At 35.5% G+C, this 20,474-nt stretch overlaps 4 protein-coding genes across 4 annotated transcripts in view; 2 read left to right on the top strand and 2 right to left on the bottom strand.

Moving 5' to 3' along the window:
- LOTGIDRAFT_153689 (hypothetical protein) overlaps window positions 1–1,054 on the bottom strand; it is a gene marked incomplete at both ends in the record, with an annotated part of 2,150 nt that extends 1,096 nt beyond the window's left edge. Inside the window, 2 exons of the mRNA XM_009059712.1 lie at window positions 98–307; window positions 859–1,054. Of these exons, the coding sequence (XP_009057960.1) occupies window positions 98–307; window positions 859–1,054 (406 nt within the window). The remainder of the gene's footprint in view (window positions 1–97; window positions 308–858) is intronic.
- Window positions 1,055–2,142: 1,088 nt separating this feature from the next.
- On the top strand, window positions 2,143–3,630 carry LOTGIDRAFT_153688 (hypothetical protein; the record flags this gene model as incomplete). The annotated part of the gene is made up of 3 exons (XM_009059711.1): window positions 2,143–2,307; window positions 2,732–2,864; window positions 3,425–3,630. 3 exons carry the CDS (start codon window positions 2,143–2,145, stop codon window positions 3,628–3,630), a joined length of 504 nt encoding a protein of 167 aa, XP_009057959.1.
- A 2,258-nt stretch (window positions 3,631–5,888) lies between these two features.
- LOTGIDRAFT_97070 (hypothetical protein) lies at window positions 5,889–6,239 on the bottom strand (the record flags this gene model as incomplete). Its single annotated transcript, XM_009059710.1, has 1 exon — window positions 5,889–6,239. A coding segment is annotated over one exon (351 nt), but the record flags the coding sequence as incomplete, so codon positions are not given.
- A 2,300-nt stretch (window positions 6,240–8,539) lies between these two features.
- Window positions 8,540–19,131, top strand: LOTGIDRAFT_153687 (hypothetical protein; the record flags this gene model as incomplete). Its single annotated transcript, XM_009059709.1, has 5 exons — window positions 8,540–8,623; window positions 10,681–10,745; window positions 17,519–17,876; window positions 18,811–18,875; window positions 19,113–19,131. 5 exons carry the CDS (start codon window positions 8,540–8,542, stop codon window positions 19,129–19,131), a joined length of 591 nt encoding a protein of 196 aa, XP_009057957.1.
- Between the last annotated feature and the right edge of the window lie 1,343 nt (window positions 19,132–20,474).

The following is a 20,474-nucleotide window of genomic DNA, read 5'->3' as shown; positions in this document are numbered from 1 at the left end:
CCTGGTGGTACGTAATAATTATTATGCAGTTTTGCTAATGAATAGATATGTCAAATAGATAAATAGGTAAATATATCATAATGTAATAATAAATCACCTTGAAATATTTTCACTTCACAAAGAGTTAGATAACTTCTCGGTGTTGTAATAAAAACATACTGTCCTTCTTTACATGAATCTACAGTATAAATATCTTTTAGTTCGGTACTTTCGTCTTTGTAACAAACTTGACTTGATTCAAATGTACTTTGATCACATCCTCCAGATTTGCTTACTTTTACAGAGAATCCTTTTAATCTGTCCTTCACTGAAATTTTAAAAGTAATTATAACATATTTCTTATATTAGATGTCACCATTTATCAGATCTTAATACGTATATATTGAATTCTTATAAATGATAGACAAAAGTTTACCAGGCATTGGAATAGATTGAATTAGTTTAAGGTAATTGTTAAAGCCGTTTTAAAGAGGGGTTTCCTTGTTTTTTTAGTGACAAATTAAGCACACTGTTTCATTAATTGGTGTTTCTAATGAATTATCATGTATTCTTAATCATATCCTTATGTTCTTATTACATATTTAAGAGTTGTAACCAATCATAAATGTCTATGTATGTACAGTCTGGATAAACCAAAAAATATTTTTTGACCTTTCTTGATTGGTCACTCTTTGGAATTCTGCTGATAATTCTCTTCTAATTGAGTTAATCATGAATTAATTATGGACATGTGATACAAACTGGTATTTTTCCAAGTCATTAGACCACCTCTACTTCTATTCGTTTCATTATTAACATTTTCATATTTTAAATGAAAATAAGGGGCCCCATCTTCAACTATCATATCTAAATACTCACAGATGTCTCTATTATATAGCATAATAGATTTAAATTGTTCAGTTGACTTCAACTTAACACACCACCATGAAGGAGTTTTCTGTTTATCAGTGTGAGAACAGGAATTGTTAGTATACTTGCTATCAATATTACCATCTACAGCACGTGATGATGATCCAGTTTCAAATGTTGAACTTTGGCTTGTTTCTTTACCCATTGCCAAGTTCCTCACATGAAGATCTTAAATTGAATATAGTTTTAGGCCTATTTACATGAAAGAATCCTGAAAAGAGCATTTTTACGCGAAATCAAACTGTGCAAGGGCATCTTTAACAATCAAGAATAGACTATATTTTTGTTGGTTCCCTTTTATTGTGTTTTTGTACTTTTTGTCCTCGAAGTGACCGCAGCTATGTTACTCTTCACCTTAATTGTAATAAATATATGAGGGGACTGGGTCTCTGGGTTTTGAACAATTTGTATCTCAAAGACTCTGCTTATTGTGAAGTAATTGAAACACTTTATAATGAATCACTTCAATGTCCTCTTTATCAAACTGAAAAATTAACTTGGTAATATAATTTTAAGTATAAGGTGAAACAGAAAACTATTATTTATGCCAAAAATAAAAGGAAAAAGAGTCGGGAGGCATTTTGGACCATTCAGTCTGCATTAAATTCCCATTACGGTCGAGACAGTCAAGATCCTGCTTATGATTACTCTCATATTTATGAATTAAGAAATAAATTAGGACATTATGAGAAATTGAAATGTCAAGGTGCTATCATACGATCGAAATCTGATATAGCTTTCGAAGCAGATTAATGTTCCAAATTTTTCCTTAATCTTGAAAAGTTTCACCAAGAATCAAATGTTGTTAGGAGCCTTAAGGCTGCTAATGGTAAGATTGTTGAAAATATTCCTGATATTCTACAAGAGTCTGTGGAGTTTTATTCAAAATTGTATAGTGAAGAGTATGTTGATAGGAATTGTCAAATCATTTATTTAGTTTAGTTGAAAATAAGCTTTCTGAAGAGGAAATCTATTCGTGCGATGCTGATATTTGCCTTAAGGAGCTACAGTTTTTTCCAGATGGGTTAACGGTCGATTTTTATCATTATTTCTGGAATACTTTGGGCCTGTCTTATTTAGAAGTGATTCAAGAGATGCAGAAAGTTGGGCAGCAAAGTCGATCTTTGAAAAATGGAGTAGTGTCCCTTTTTATAAGAAACGAGGTGACAGATCAGAACTTAACAATCGGCGTCCCATAATTCCATGGTTCCATATCGTCTGCTAATTTCCAAAATGGCTTCCAGTCACTCTTTGGATAAGAAAAGGATAAAGAAAACGAATTTTAGTAAGGAGGAGGAACTTTTAATTCAAAGGGAGGTGGAAAAACATTATGGGTTGCTAAGCTCAAAACAATCAAATGAAAAAAAGAAGAGAGTGTGGGATAATATTGCATCCAAAGTTAGTTCATTGGGGGTAGCCTTAAGAACAACAAAAGAAGTTAAAGACAAGTGGAACAATTGTAAGAAGATTGCTAAAAAACGTTCAAAGATCACAAAAAAGAAATCAACAAAACAGGGGGTGGATCAGCACCCAAACCTCCAAGTCTGGCTATTCAGGGCATCATAGATATGTGCAAGGACAGCAGCAGTTTTCATGGTGTAGAAACTTTCATCACTGCTTCAGATACAAATGGTTTGTATTGTTTAAAAGTTACATGAACTCTTAATTATCCTTTTAGTTTTCATCTTAAATATTTTTCTTAATAAAATAACGAACAATTTTCTCAGATTTGACCAATGATTTTCGTGTCGTCTGCTTTGTTTACATTTTCTCATTCGTTCGTGACCTTTAACCTTTCATGCTCACCGATTTTATTAACTAGGCCTATCGACTAGCGTGCAATGTCCATTTATTTAATCCTTGTTCGAATTGCACAGAATTGTGTGTGTGTCCAGAAAATTCACGAAGTTTTCAAACCAAAATTGAGTTTCATGCTCGGGCCAAAAAGGCTCGTAGTAAAGAAAGCTAAAACCAAATGTTTACTGGCTACAGTAAAATTAAAGAATGATTTTATAATACGAAATTACAGATTTTATAAAAAATGCTACAGCAAGTATTTAAAGACTATTTAGTCATAATTAACTTATTTAACCTTTAACTTGCACTGTTTTTCATCATAAATCTTAACTTTGTGACCTAGGCCAGTACCTTTTGTTCTCATCACCAGCTAACAAGGCCATCGTAAAATTCGATTATAAAGCGAAAGTAGATGTAAAAATATCTACCGGATGTTAAGAATACAAGATAACTCGGATCAAAACAAACCCGGACCACTTTGTATAACACACTCGGACCTTTTTTCACGACAAACTCGGATACAAACCAACGCGGACCATTATCTGTAACACACTCGGACCACTTTTCAAGACAAACTCGGACACAAACCAACTCGGACCACGTTCTATAACACACTCGGACTGACTTTTCATGACAAACTCGGACACAAACCAACTTGGACCACTTTCTATAATACACTTTTTTTAAACCACTTTTTTATTATCTTGTTGGTTTTCAGAGTCATCAAGTGTAGCAGCCCTACCTGAGGAAGATGCCACAGAAGATGATAGTTTCTTATCTGCCAATCTTTCATTCAGTCTAGATTCTCCAAGAAATCCTACACCTCCTGCTTTTCCATTGAGTCCATCTATTCTCCAGACACCACCACAACCAGGCCCTTCAAGACTACAACCAAAAACTCCACCTAGACAAACAGCTTTATAAGGACTTACTCAGGGACAGAGGTATTTGAAATATTAAGTTGAAGATTTGATTCTGGAGAGGGGATGTTCAGATTTAAAAAAAAATAATTTGGCCTTGATAAAGTCCTACTACTAATTCCATTTACTTAATATATTGACAAAAGAATTATATGATCATGCCTATATATTTTTAATCTGCCGCCTAATAATAATATCCGTCCCCACCCCTCGCAGAATCAAGTTTTAGCCCTTAACAATTTTATGCCTATCAGTTCAAGCACATCAAATCCATTAAAAAGTTAATTTTTAGACTAGTCTAAATGGACATTTTGCTAAATAGCAACAAAAAGTCTGTTAAAATGTATCGTGTCGTGACTTGAATCGTTGAGAACCTATTTTGGTGAATGAATTTCTGACAAAAATTTGTTTTGAAACATATGGGCTATTAATTTAATTTTATTACCGAACAAAACATTCGTCAGTAAAAAGTCTGAAACTAACAAATTGCCTAGTTTCAAAACCGGTGACTGGGAATATTTCATTCTAAAGTTTACCGGTATGTTATGTTTTATGAAAAAATGTACTTCTGAGATATGTGATATCACAGATCATCAAATATAAAAAAATAATAATGAAAATTAAAATCAAAATTTTAGAATTATGAATGTTATTTTTCTTTATTTAAGCACATCAAAGAAAAAGACTGTTAAAAGAAAAATTATCTCAGAGGACTTGCATGACATTAAATACAAGATATATGAGAAGGAACTTGAAAGGCAAGACCAAGAGAATATTAAATTGGACCTACAGATAAGTTTACTAAGAAAACTGACAGATGTTCCTCAACCTAACAATCCACTAGGCACACCAACTATCAACTCATTGTTTGCCTCCATGTTTTAAGAAATGTTTGATATATGCTGTGAGATCACTTATGTATTATATATATATATATATATATATATATATATATATTATGTTCCTATTAGCCAACTTTCAATATCCCTACCACCAATCACATCTCATTTTCTTCAGAAACCAGAAATTTTAAGTGAAATTTTAGCCCCCAAATCCATTTGTTGCCATAGTAATTCGTGTTTGAAAATGAAAAATATGACTCTTATTTTAAGTACACTACGCATTGTTTAAGAATGAAGATCATTCCAGCTTAATTCAAGGATAGAATTATATATCATTGGACATCAGGATACAATTCTCACATAGTGATCTTGATTGAGATACAAAAATATCCTTGAAAGTTAAAATATCCTTTGAAGTATGTTGGCGATTCAGTGTAACTTCAGAAAAGCTGAATATAAATTAAGTAAGCAAACTTAGATATATTTATTTCACCCAAAATACGTTCTGGTTATGTGTCTCCTTGTAGCTCTACCATCTTGGGCACCATCAAAGACAGGCACTTGAACAGCATTCTGTTCACCCTGATCCTCATCATTGTCATGCAGCACAGCACAGGCACATATCACCCGACAAACTTTTTCAGGTTTCATTCTCATCTGGAAGAGAGTTTTTTACAATTGATACATGTAACAAAATATATTTGTCAACCAAAGAGGGATAAATTGAATCATTTTTGTCCACAAAACCACAAACAGTAAAAAAAAAGTATTTACATTTAGCTCGCAAATGACCAGGCCTACTGCTATACAAATACCAGTAGTGGAATAAGGCATCTTAGTAACTGGTCAAGTGAATTTTATATTTTCTGGCAAGGATGGAAGTATATTTATACTTTAAATAATTTTTTACCTATGAATGTATTACATGAAACCTCCGTTTCAAAATGCCGAAACTTCTCTCAATAGCCGATCTGGTGGATCCATGGGATCTGTTATATCTGATTTGGCTTGGCTCTTGAGGATTATGGTATGGTGTCACGAGAAATGGACGGTAAGCATATCCACTGTCTCCCAACAGGATGCCATCTAACAGCCCTCTCTGATAGTTCTCTAGGTGGTCACACAAATTTGAAGTATTGAATATATGCGAGTCATGCACGGATCCAGGCCAGTTTGCATTGATGTTGGTAAATTTTCCTACAATTTATAGCATACATAGTACATACAGTGTTGCGTAGATCCACAATTATCATTATGTCCTCTCCAATATAAAGTGGGGATATATTCTTTCGAGTTTTGGATCGCTAGTTTTTGAGAATGTCAATTATGATAAAAAGCACATTTGCATAACTATATGGATGGGGGTGGTGGTTGGGATACTTTTACAAAGATGTTGTAAGACACAAATAACTGCATGACCACATACAGCTTGCACATTAATGCTGTGAAATCCCTTGCGATTGACAAAAGATGGTTCATCCTCGCTTGGTCCCTGAATTCTAACATGTGTGCAGTCAATGCATCCGACAACATTTTGAAAGTGTCCATGCCCATAAAATCCATCTTTCACAGCATTCTTTTCTTCGTTTGTTAACGGCCACTTGATGTAGTCATGTTTCTTGGACACAACGGCATTGGTGACATCCTTATTATCAAAGCCCAGGGTACCCCCCACCACCTGCAGAAATGAACCACTTGCATAAAATCTAAGTGCAATGAGGACCTGCTGTTCGACTGTCAGAGCTGTCTCCTTTTTGGTTGAACGTTGCAGGTCAAAAGGTTGGTAAGGAAGTCAATGCCTGCTCTGCCAAATCTGTATCGGGTCTGCAGCTCACGGTTATCTAAATTCACAAGATTTGACCCTCTAAAAACCCCCTGTTTTCTGTTGACTGTCTGTGGCATATGGAAAAGAACCATTCTGGCAGCCATCTTGAATCTTTTAACCATTAGTTAAATCTTTTAACGACGCCCCCTTAGCTTGGTTAAATATTCTGCTATTTAACCAATGGTTACAACAATTTAACCAATGGTTAAATATAACGAGAAGTTGAAAAACAAATTTTTGGCCTAGTTAAATTTTAACAAATGGTTAATGTATTTAACCATTTGTTAAAATTTAACTACATGTTGAACAGTTTGCTAAATTTCGATTACAAGATATTTTCCAGGACATTAGCATTGAGACTCAAACATGTTATGGATTCCATTATTTCAAAAGAGCAACTATGCTGTATACCTGGGAGAGACATTGCTTCTAATATTTTGAACATACGGGACCTTATAGATTATGTTGGTCTGGAGGACCTTCCACTGGACGCTTAGAAGGCATTTGATCGAGTCTCCCACTAGTATATGTTCGATCTTCTAAATGTTTTTGGTTTTGGTGATTCATTCGCAAATAATATCAAAATTCTGTATAATTCTATCAGGAGCTCAATTAAAATCAACGGTCATGTTTCACTTTTATTTCCAATTTCAAGATCTGTTCGTTAAGGATGTCCCATTTCAGCTCTCTTGTATGTTCTTAGCTATGAACCTCTTAATCTGCTTTTAAAATCTAATGCTAATATGAAAGGTATTTTCATTCCCCATTGTCTAAGTGCATATACTTCTATTTTGTATCAACATGCCGATGACACTACATTAACATTGTCATCCGTGGAATCTATCCATGAAGCTCTCAGGACTGTAGAGATATTTTGTTCAGCATCCGGTGCTAAAATAAATGTTGAAAAGTCTGAACTTTTTTTGGCGGTAAGTGCTTCTTTAACTGAAAACGATAGTGCTGGTATATCCGCAAAGCAAGTACATGATGCAACTAAAATTATGGGTGTGTTTTTAGGACCAGATCACAATTCGTTTGAAAAACTCAATTGGGAGTCGCGCATTAATAAAATTGGTAGAATGTTGAACTTATGGAAGTCCCGAGAGCATCATCTGAAGGGCAAAATTACCGTAGTTAATACATCATGCCTGTCAACTGTTTGGCATATTTTAAGGGTAGTGGATATGCCCCAATGGGCTTTACAACAATTAGATAAGTTGATAAGCAAATTTCTCTGGTACGGCAAACCGCCATTAATCAGGAAAAATATCACATGTGGTAGTAAAGAACATGGTGGACTTAATCTTGTACATATAAAACTTAAACAACATTCCTTTCGACTATATTGGCTTTCAAAATATCTTGAAAGTAATGAAAATGAATATTGGAAACTTTTCATGACATATTTTCTTTCAAAATATAAAAATTATTTTTGCACATTTGAGCTATTATCTATTAAATATAAAGCTTCAAGTTTAAAATTAGGGCCACCTGTCTATAGATCCATGTTAACGGCTTGGGATTGTTTTTGTCAAGGAGAACGGTTTTTAGCTGAGCCTTACAATGATATTCGTAATCAAATTTTATTTGATAATCCTAATGAAAATGAAGAACAGTGGCGTGTTGACCGGGGAAGCTGAGAGGGCGGACACTTGCCCCACCAGCAAAGGAAAAAAATGAAAAAGTCCACAATTGGCACCACAGCGCCCCTCTCTTCTTATGATTTCAGAATCATATTTTTCTTTCCCATCTTCAGAAAGTGAACATACGCGGATAAGTTGTGATAGCGTCCTTTTTTCCTGTACTTCTATTCTTGAATATTTTAGTAGCAATCTGTCAACTAAATAGCATAGTTTTTGTCGTAGTATCCAGGAGTATTAATAGCTTTTATATATCTCGGCAAATCATGGTAGTTTGAGGTTAATACAATCATTAATGATTTATGGACAATATCGAATGGTAGGTAAAACGTTGAACAAACGCCAGGATTTCTTCCGGCGTTGCCAAATTTTATTACGTTGAATGTAAGGATACTTAAGCAAGAGCTCATAGAAATGCTTTGAAATGCATTGCGTTGATGAAGAATCGAAGGCCACCGAAACATTAAGTAAGAAGTAAAAAGTAAGAGTGCATGGCCAGCACTGTAAATACGCCATTGTTTCCAAATCTTTTTGTTTTATTTACCCTCGTATGTATTAAAAGCAGTAGTCTAAGAACATTGGAGTAAATGGAAAGAATAGTGAGTAATGGGAGATAAATCTAGAGAAGATTGTCCGTTTCGCAACAAATTCATTCAACTATCGGCAATATCACATTCAACTTTTATACAGGTACTAACAAAGTGAAAATAAATTAACCCGTCATACGTCCGGTACCAGCTACCAATGTATTTATTATGGTTTCTGTTTTATATGCTCTGATATAGGCTTCCAATTGTTGAGATAAACTGTTGCATAGATGTGATATAAGTCATAGATTTACGGCAAAGTCTTGTGGCATTGAAGGAACACGTGTTGTGGATAAACTCCTGAATGTGTCAGGTCAAACATTCCTAGTCAGGTCACCATTAGCAGTTCCATCCTCAGCCATTATATAGATGCTGTAGCGATTGCTGAATTAGCAAAATAGAGAAAATGCTTTTTCCGAACACACTTAAGCATGTAGCCACAACGTTTTCTGCATATTAGTCAATTTCGTGTAGCTCTTATTTAAAGTCATGATACGATCAATTCGACTTCTGACACCAATTTTAGCAAAATCACTTTATGGCAAAGAATCTGACTCTGCAATGGGTGGCGTTCTGTACCAGCTGCCAATGTGTTGTGTCTATCAGCAAGCATGGTTTCTATCCATATGCTCTGACATCGGTTTCTGCACACGTTATCATAGACCAAAATTTCTGTCTCTATTCCAGCATCTGATAGCTATCAATCAGATATTTTCGTCTGGTGATCGTATAGCTTCCAACGCTATAATGAGATGGCAGTGATTGCCACACGGACGAAAGCAGTGTAAAGTTTATCATCAATGTGGCGCACATCAAAAGTGAACGACTAGTAGAATCTGAGATCAACTTAATTTTCAACGATAGCTATTAACTGGAGGCATTTGCCACTTTGAAATATGACACAGCGACTGCTCATTTGTATTTTTTAACCCCTTTCGACCCCTTTCCCTTCCCGTTGAGCGTCCTTAAAATTGGTGTCAGAAGTCGAATTGATCGTATCATGCTGGATTCGTTCTAATTATAACCATTTTCTGGTAGGCTACAGAACAACGAAAACGAAATAAGTAAGAAGGAAATTTTGAACTGCTGTGATAGGGTGCATTTTAAAACAAACTTGGTATTTTATTAAATTGTTGTCTGGTTTTATAATGCATCTGTAAGTTTTAAACAGCACATAATTACTAAACATTGGCCTTACTAACATTAACTATTACTCTCTCTTATCTCTTTAACTTTAACTGGTCTCACTGGACAATGGCTGAACTGTCTATAGGGTAGTCAGGCCAGTGAGTTACTGGTGAGTTTCATCACTTTTGCTCTCTATAGCCTCACTTAGACCTTAGATACCAAACAACTTTCTTCAGGTATGTGTGCTTTTGGTTAATATCTTGGGTAATTGTAATATTTGGGTGACTATATTTGTATTTGCAAGCAGAGTGATTGAGATAAGTTTTACTTATATATAACATCATGCAGTTCAATTAAAACATTTCATTTTAACTTATATAATTATCATTTAATTTACAGAACTAAGTTACATCTCTAATAGTATTCAGCCTAAGTAAACACCCCATCTTTGGGTTAGTATAATTTTAATATTATTGTTGAAGATAAATATTCAGGTTTAGCTCCTTTAATTCAGCACAGTATTTAACTAACATTTAAAGTTACACTTCACTGGTTTTTCTATTTCTCTCTATCTGAGCATTCTTCATCTCAGATCTTCTACTTTAATCACTGAACTCTTTTAATTATTTTTCATGTTGAGTTTTAGCAACTGGTTTTGTTGTAGTGAGATTCTAATTTTCATAGGTGTAGGATGCTAGTTACTTTTCTGTCATTTTTCTATGTATTGAAACTTCTTCAATACAGATACACCAGTATTTGGATTTATGTTTGTAATATAGTTTCTATATTATTGTGACTTTCTGGAATTTGCCATCAGGTATGTTAAAGTTATATACTGTAGTTTATGTAGCCTAGTGTTTCAAGTTCATAGTTTTCTTTGTTTGCCTTGGATACCAGTTTGGCAGCCATGTTTAATTGTGCAAATTTGGTCAAGTTTGTTTAATAAATTTATAAGTATCAAGTAATATATTCCCTTATATGCATTCTATTATACACAATATATATAACCATACATTTACATTCCCTTTTCAGAGCCTGTCCCCTAACTTAGGTACTTCACCTAATTTACCTTTACTAAGTTTAAACCCCTTTTCAGGGTAGGTTATTAGTTCTATTAGTTTTATATTATTTAGTAATTTATATTAATATCCATTTGCATACGTGTAATTGCCAGTTATATTTATATGCTTCATATTATAGAGATCAGTAGGTAATTTGTAGTAAGCGTGGATTTTGTTATATATGTTTATCTTATTTAAGAATAGAGATGTTCTACTTTAAATAATTATGTTACTAGATTGTATTATAATCATGTTATTTTGTATATACTTTTTTATTGTTATTTAAATACATTCTATGGAACCTTTATGGTGTAGTTTTGTTATTGGCTAAAGCTATACTCCCTCGACAACATTTGGAGCCCGATAAAGGACTTGGTGGAAAAGTTTGGATGAATACCGGTTCGATCTTGACAAGGCCTGAGCTCATTCGCGTGTTACAGATGAAGAGGAAGCAATTTTGGAAGCAGTGACATTAACATTAACTTTATAGTTTGTGATTAAGTGTTTTTGTGATTTATAATATGGATCATTCAAGGTAATTAATTATTTTTAAGATTTATTGAGATAACAAGGATTAGGACATTTTCTATTTTATAAGCTTATATATATTATATTCAAAATTTCTAATTTTTGGCCTACTTTGATGTCTGGACATTACCAACTTTTAAGAGTTATCTCCCTCTTATTTTGGTCATTTTCATTTCTTATGTAAATTATTTTACTTTGCAATATGTAGTATCCCTAATTCATTAGCAAGTAATAGTATATATTTTTATATTGGCAATATTCTGCAAGAATTATTAGGAACATTTTATAAACTGGCATATTTTGACAATTGTTTGTTTAGTCTAAACATTCACTTGTTTTTTAAGTAACTTAGGATATTTATTCTTAGTTTGCCCCCCCACCCCCATAGTTTATTATGCCCCCCCCCCCCCCCATTTTCAATTTACCCCAATCCCTATCCCCAACATTACACTTTGCATTTCATTACACTACACTCAAACATTACATCAACATTACTTGTAACTAATTATAAAATTTCTTTCAGTAATAAGATTAGGAATAGTTGTAATTTCATCGCATAATTTTGTATTGTGTTTCTGGATTTTTTTTTTTTTGGTTTCGATGTCACTTATAATTTCGTCTTTGAGTTCCGTAATTGGATTGTGGACTTTGATTTGATTTTATGTTTTGGCTTCAGAGTTTTGACTTTGATGTTTCGACCTTGACGTGAACTTTGACTTTTCATTTTTTGGTATTTTGGATTTGAATTTGGACTTTGATAATTTTTGTAGTTTGTATTTCGTGATTGTATGTTCAACATTTATTCGGTTTTGGATTTTCAGTTTTTGAATTGAAGTTGATTGGGGTATATTGTTATTTTCATTTGTGATTTTGGTCTATGAATTTCTGGTCTATCTCTGTATTCTGTTCTATTCTATTTTGCTTGTCACTGTGTTCATTTGCAATTGCTACTAACAAAATTTATGCACGTGGATGGTGGTTATAGTTGTATTGTCATTTTGAGTTGATTGTATTTTGGGTTTTGTGTTTTGAGTTGATGGTGTTTTGTGTTTTGAGTTGATTGTATTTTGGGTTTTGTGTTTTGAATTGATGGTGTTTTCAGCTGAATGTGTTTTGAGTTTTGGTATTCAAGTTGATTGTAGTTTTCACCAAGTTGGTATATTTTTGTATTTGTACTTGTATTGAGTTTCATATATTTGTATTGTATATTTTGTGTTCTGCACTGTGAGTGTTGTATTTGTACTTGTATTGAGTGTCGAGTAATTGATTATGTGTTCTGCAATACTGCATTGTGGGTGTTTATTTGATTGGTTTTGTGTTTCAGTTATTGCGTTTGTGATTTTTATTTGTATTCATTTTAGTGTTTGTGCTAATGGTTTTCAGTATATAATTGATATTGTTTATATTTGAGGTTTGTGTTTGTGATATGGGTGAACCTATTATGTGTGTATTACAGTGTTTTTGTAAATCGGATTGATTTTTGTGTTTATATTCTGTGGTTGTCATTGTTGTATTGATACCATCATGGCTTCTGGAGGTAAAGATTTACTGGATCCCTTATCAGAGGAGCAGCAACAGATCGTTGATTCTTTCACTAGAATGGGTATGATGAGTGTGTTACCTAAGGCTCAGAATGCAGGTCAGTTGAATGATTGGATGTTTGGGTATTTAAAGTCACAGGGTGTTATACCTGAGGATGTAAGTCCTATTCATTCTGTAAGGAAAGAGGAGCAATCATATTTCAGTCATTATCCCTCATCTCCTGTAGCATCACCTAAAATGAAATTGACTTACACCCAACCACCCAGGATTTCTTACTTCTCTGGCGATCCTACTAGTAAGGATACTCACTTTGATTTATGGCAATTCGAGGTGAAGAGTCTCTTGAAAGACAAGCAGTATGCACCCGAAGCCATAAAGACTGCAGTGATTAGGTCACTAAAGGGTGAGGCTGGAAGGGTGGCAATGAGGCTTGGTCATTCCGCAACTACTCGAATGCTGTTAGAAAAGCTCGAGAGCAGGTTCGGTAAGGTAGAGGAAGGCCAGTCTCTATTGTCACAGTTTTATTCAGCAAGTCAACAGGCGGATGAAACAGTGTCTAAGTGGGCTTGTAGAATTGAAGACATATTGGATAAAGCACGTCAGGAGAATGAAGTGGACTCAGAATCATTTGAATCGAAGTTGAGAGTCAAATTCTGGAGTGGACTTCGTCAGGAATTGAAGGATCGTTCCGCTCATAAATTTGACAGGTTGACTGATTTTGATGACCTCCTGAGAGAAGTTAGAAAGTTGGAAAGAGATGTTACAAGTGAGAGTAAAAATTCTAAGCTGACGAAGACACACAGTAAGATGGTCCAACAGTCGGATGATGACCTTAAGAGTTTAATAACATCATTGACCGGAACTGTTAAAGAACTTAAGGGTGATGTGGCTCAGTTGAAGGGACAGTGTCAGTCTTCAGAGAGTTTGTCTGCTACAGTCTGTGCTCTTCAGAGAGAAGTTAGGGAAATGAAGGCAGGTAATGGATCTTTTGCAATGGAATCCAATGTGCCCAAGACATCTACCCCCAAATTTTCTACTCCAGTTCCTTTGAAGAAACAACAATTTACTTGTTTTCGTTGTGGTCAGGTTGGTCATGTGGCTATTGGGTGTAGAAATCCTAAGAAGGATTTAAACTAGCAAGTGTCACTAATGAGGGACAATTAGTTGACAGTTTAATACCCAGTCCCAGTGAAAAGAAGTTGATAGGCCACAGTAACACCACAGCTGTGGAGATTAATGGTTGTATGACTACAGGGTTGTCAGACACAGGTTCAACCATTTCCACTGTATCACAGTCTTACTTTGAAGATTTTCTGAAATCAGAATCTTGTAGTTTGACTCCATTGACAGAGATACTGGTAGTTGAAGGTGCAGGTGGAGATATTTTGCCATATCTGGGTTATATTCCAGTTAACCTTAAGGTTCCTGGTCTAGGATCCATTGATTTAGATTGTTTATTTCTTGTTGTGCCTGATACACCTTTTAACAAGACAACATCAGTACTTCTTGGCACTAATGTTCTTAAACCACTGAATGAACAGTTTACACAGAGTGGTTTACCCACTGACACTTTACCAGATGTTTGGTCATTTACCTTCAGCTGTATGCAGGTACAGGAACGACAGTTGTCTGGTAAAGTTGGGTGTGTGAGATTCTGTGGGAACAAATCGATGACAATACACAGCAACAAGACTCTCTGTATGGTTGGTAGGGTTAGCAACTTGTCCGTGCCTTGTAGGCAAAGGGTTCTCTTTCAGAGGTCGGAGGATTCAGCTCTCCCAGCTGGTGTGGAGGTTACTCCGACTCTGATTGAGGTAGACCCAGGTGTGGATACGCAAGTTGTTGTTACAGTATCTAACCTTTCCCTATCACCAGTCAGAATTTTTCCACACTCGGTACTCTGTGAGTTGCACGTTGCTGATATTGTTAGGAGAACATCTGTCAATGCCTTAACCACCGATACACCTAAAGAATCGACAGGGTCGTTCTTAGATGAGATTGACTTTGCATCTACAGCATTGTCAGAAGAGAAGTTAAGTCAACTGAAAGAGTTTTTGTTGAATTGGCAGTGTGTTTTTTCCAAGAATCACAAGGACATAGGAAGTGTTAGTTTGGTTAAGCATAAGATCAGGCTCACCGACGACATACCATTCAAGCAACCTCATAGGCGAATATCACCAGCGAAGTATGAGGAAGTAAAACACCATCTCGAAGATCTACTGGATGGAGATATCATTGAGAGGAGTCACAGTCCTTAGGCATCACCGATTGTTCTGGCTCGAAAGAAGGATAACTCTCTCCGTATGTGTGTAGATTACAGGATGCTGAACAACAAGACTGTGAAAGATGCGTATGCGCTTCCAAGGATTGAGGAGTTGCTCGACAATTTAGTGGGATGTCAATATTTCAGCGTGGTTGATATGAAAAGTGGTTATTACCAGCTTAGTGTTGATGAAGATGATAAACCGAAAACTGCTTTTACAGTAGGACCGCTTGGGTTTTATCAGTATAAACGTATGCCGTTTGGTTTAACCAATGCTCCTGCTACATATCAACGGGTAATGGAAGATTGTTTAGGAGACCTCAACTGGAAGATCTGTGCCATATTTATTGATGACTTGATCATTTTCAGTAAAACATATGAAGAGCATGTTGAGAGGCTAGACAGAGTGTTCCAGAAACTTAAAGAACATGGGATAAAGTTGTCGCCTAAGAAGTGTGAGTTTTTAAAGAAGGAGGTTCGTTATTTAGGTCATATAGTGTCAGCAGAAGGAGTTAAGACGGATCCTAAGAAAACTGACAAGGTATCATCTTGGCCTGAACCTTCTAACCCTGATGAGCTGAGAAGTTTTCTTGGTTTCGTAGGGTACTATAGGCGTTTCGTCAATCAGTTCTCTGTCATTGCTAAACCTTTAAATGAATTGTTAATTGGGGGACCAATTTCAAAGAAGAGGAGACCAAAGGTAAAGGATATCAAGACATCAGCCAAGTGGGAATGGGGTGAGGAACAGCAGCAGGCGTTTCTGAAGTTGAAAGAAGCACTGGTTAGTCCACCTATACTAGCATATGCTGACAAAACCTTTCATATTGCATACTGATGCTAGTGGTGACGGTTTAGGTGCTGTTCTCTATCAGGAAACTGATTGGTAAAGAGAGGGTAATTTCCTATGCCAGTCGCTCTCTATGTAGGTCAGAGAGGAACTACCCCACTCATAAGCTTGAGTTTTTGGCACTCAAATGGGCAGTCTGTGAGAAATTCCACCAGTATTTGTTTAACTCAAAGTTCACTGCTTATACCGACAATAACCCTCTGACATACGTATTAACTACTGCCAAGTTAGATGCTACAGGTCATAGGTGGTTAGCGGCATTGGCGAATTATAATTTCACCATCCGGTATAGAGCTGGCAAGAAGAACGCAGATGCTGATGCTTTGAGTAGGTTAAATACAGAAGAGTTAGATGAACAGATTTTGGGAGCTTTGAAGAACATTGATGTGGACGATGGATACTGCCAAACCATCAGTATGTCCCATCAGGCAGTCCCAGATCCTATCCATTTAGTTCATCATTGGTGGCATCTGAAGATTGGAGGGTTAAACAGAAGGAAGACCCAATACTTTCTAAGTTTATGCAGTATATTGAGAAAGGTGCTAAGGGTAAGACTGAAACCTCAACACCCCAGGAATCCTCACTCTATAGAGATCTAGGGCATTACGTCATCAGATCTGGGGTTTTGTTTAAGTGAGTGATGGATGGAGATGACGAAGATTTTAAACTGGTATTACCATCAAAATTTAGGCAGCAAGCACTTCATGGTATCCATGATGAACTAGGTCATCAGGGCAGAGACAGAACAGTTAGTTTGGCTCGAGAGAGGTTTTATTGGCCGAGGATGACTAGTGATATTGATGAGTATATCAGAAAGTGTCCAAGGTGTTTGAGGAGAAAGGCTATACCATCAACTTGCCCATTGTTGAACATCAAGACAAGCAGTCCACTTGAACTAGTCTGTATGGATTATGTGTGTATAGAACCTAGTAAGGGTGGATATGATAACATCTTGGTACTTACAGACCACTTTACAAGATACACACAGGCTATTCCAGTTAGGAATACTACGGCTAGAACAACAGCTAAATCCTTGTTTGATCACTTTATTGTGCATTATGGCATCCCTCATAGACTTCATAGTGATCAAGGACAGCAATTTGAGGGAAAGGTGATTAAGGAATTGTGTCAGGTTACTGGCATGACTAAGTCAAGGACAACATCATACCATCCCCAGGGAAACGGGCAGTGCGAACGATTTAACCGTACGTTACTTAACATGTTAGGCACTCTAAACACGGAACAAAAACAGGATTGGAAGACGTATGTTTACAACACCTATGTGGATAGTTTGAAGGAGAGGCTGGAGTTTGCTTATCAAACAGCTGCTAATGAAGTGTCAAGGAACCACCAGAATCAGAAAAGTAAGTTTAATCTGAGGGCCAGGACCAACATTCTTGAAACAGGTGATAGAGTTTTAGTTCGAAGGTTAGCTTTCAAGGAGGGACGACACAAAATAGCAGATAGATGGGAGGAAGAGTGTTACAAGGTAGTACGTCAACCGCACACAGGAATTCCAGTTTATTATGTGGTAAAGGAAGATGGAAGTGGTAGGGTGCGTACTCTTCATAGAAACCATCTGCTACCAATCAGTTCGGTGCCTATTGAAGATGATATATGAGTCAAAAGACCGCAGCCCAAGCCAAGAACAAGGACAAAGACCAACACAACTCAGGAACATCTTGAAGAAGATATAGGAGGGAGAGACGATGAAGATGATGATTGTGGGTATAGGGTGGAATTGGTAAACTACTTACCAACAGCTAGCTCCAGGGATATCCCAGTAATCAATGAAGATTTGACTGTTGTACCTGACCACGAGGTAACTCAGGATAATGTTGACAGGCCTACAACATCAGTTGCAACACCAGATGTTTCAGATGAGTCAGAGGTTTCTGATGAATCGTCTGCAAGACCTCCTAGGAGATCCGATAGATCCAGACGAACTCCCGCACGTTTTACGGACTATGTTATGTCCCAGCAACAGGTAACTTCTACCCATCAGATGCGAGCTGAGTTAGCCAGATCTCTTTTACCATCAAATTTTATGTTATTAACACCTGACAGGCTTCAAGTTGTTTTGTCAATGTTGCCGGAACTGTGTAGATCGTTATTTCTGGATTTGTTTTCAGTGCATTAGTACAAGCACAGATATAAGTGTAGTTTTAATCTGTATTCAGTTTATATATATAGTTTGTGGGATTTTGGTTTTATTGGGAAAACTACATTTTATTTGATTTCCATAGTACTGTGGTAATTTCTGCCTTGTTTCAGTCAAGTTTATGACTTGTATGGAAAAGTATTTTTCAATGTTTTCAAGTTTGAAAGTTGAGGACAACTTTTCCCGAAGGAGGGGAGAATGTTGAAGAGTGTAAATATTCAGGTTTAGCTCCTTTAATTCAGCACAGTATTTAACTAACATTTAAAGTTACACTTCACTGGTTTTTCTATTTCTCTCTATCTGAGCATTCTTCATCTCAGATCTTCTACTTTAATCACTGAACTCTTTTAATTATTTTTCATGTTGAGTTTTAGCAACTGGTTTTGTTGTAGTGAGATTCTAATTTTCATAGGTGTAGGATGCTAGTTACTTTTCTGTCATTTTTCTATGTATTGAAACTTCTTCAATACAGATACACCAGTATTTGGATTTATGTTTGTAATATAGTTTCTATATTATTGTGACTTTCTGGAATTTACCATCAGGTATGTTAAAGTTATATACTGTAGTTTATGTAGCCTAGTGTTTCAAGTTCATAGTTTTCTTTGTTTGCCTTGGATACCAGTTTGGCAGCCATGTTTAATTGTGCAAATTTGGTCAAGTTTGTTTAATAAATTTATAAGTATCAAGTAATATATTCCCTTATATGCATTCTATTATACACAATATATATAACCATACATTTACATTCCCTTTTCAGAGCCTGTCCCCCAACTTAGGTACTTCACCTAATTTACCTTTACTAAGTTTAAACCCCTTTTCAGGGTAGGTTATTAGTTCTATTAGTTTTATATTATTTAGTAATTTATATTAATATCCATTTGCATACGTGTAATTGCCAGTTATATTTATATGCTTCATATTATAGAGATCAGTAGGTAATTTGTAGTAAGCGTGGATTTTGTTATATATGTTTATCTTATTTAAGAATAGAGATGTTCTACTTTAAATAATTATTTTACTAGATTGTATTATAATCATGTTATTTATATATACTTTCAGGGTTTTTATTGTTATTTAAATAAATTCTATGGAACCTTTATGGTGTAGTTTTGTTATTGGCTAAAGCTATACCCCCTCGACAACATTATTATCCAATCATTGTATCTTTATATATATTGATAAGGTTTGTTATTAATTATGTGCATAGTGTTTTGATTTTTAAGTTTACTGTAATAATAATGTTCTGTATGTCTAAATTATGTTGTTAGGAGATTGCAAGATTTTTGATGAAAAAGACTCCTGTAACAACAATGTTAAATTCTAACAAAAGCCGTAAGAGTGTTAATGTGGTACTGTATTCGCCTAACCTTCGGACTTTAATTTTAAATAAGAGCGACACGAAAGTGACCAATATGCAGAAAACGTTGTGGCTTGAGTATGTTCTGAAAAAGCATTTTCTCGAATTTGCTAATTCAGCAATCGCTACAGCATCTATATAATGACTGAGGATGGAAGTGCATTGGAATGTTATAAGTAAGGCTCATTACTTGTTGCCATCAGCATACTTCATCTACTCCAAAATCCAACAGCTGTGTTCATCCACAATACACCGAAAGAAGTGTTCCTTCAATGCCTTAAGACTTTACCGTAAATCTATGACTTATATCAGAACGAGAACGCATGTATGAAACTATAAGTGCTAATAGATACATTGGTAGCTGGTACCGGACGTATGGTGGGTTAATTTATTTTATCATTTTCTATTTGTTAGTACCTGTAATAAAGTTGAATGTGAAGTTGCCGATACATGTCTTAATCTACCACTCGCGAGTCGCGATAACTCATCTGTCATGTAGAGATTCCGCTATAATATAAGCAATGTCCTATTTTCCTCACTTCCAATTGATCAGTTGTTAAAAACTAACAATTCCTTCAGCACTTTATGTCCGAAAATGAATTTATTGCGAAGCGGACAATCTTCTCTAGATTCATCTCCCATTACTCACTATTCTTTCCATTTACTCCAATGTTCATAGACTACTGCTTTTAATACATACGAGGGTAAATAAAACAAAAAGATTTGGAAACAATGGCGTACTTACAGGGTGGGCCATGCACTCTTAATTTTCATGGAGAACTAATAGTGAATTTTCTGCCTTGACTTAATGCTTAGGTGGCCTTCGATTCTTCATCAACGCAATGAATTTCAAAGCAGCTTGAAACTCTCAATTTATTTCTACGAGCTCTTGCTTAAATATCCTTACATTCAACGTAATGAAATTTGGCAATGCCGGAAGAAATCCTGGCGTATGTTCAACTTTTAACCTACCATTCGATATTGTCCATAAATCATTAATGATTGTTTTAACCCCAAACTACCATGATTTGCCGAGATATATAAAAGCAATTAATACTCCTGGA

This window comes from Lottia gigantea, assembly GCF_000327385.1.
Source record: "Lottia gigantea unplaced genomic scaffold LOTGIsca_4, whole genome shotgun sequence".
NCBI lineage: Eukaryota > Metazoa > Mollusca > Gastropoda > Lottiidae > Lottia > Lottia gigantea.
Note: the sequence above shows the minus strand (reverse complement) of the source record. Positions and strands in the feature narration are given on the sequence as shown.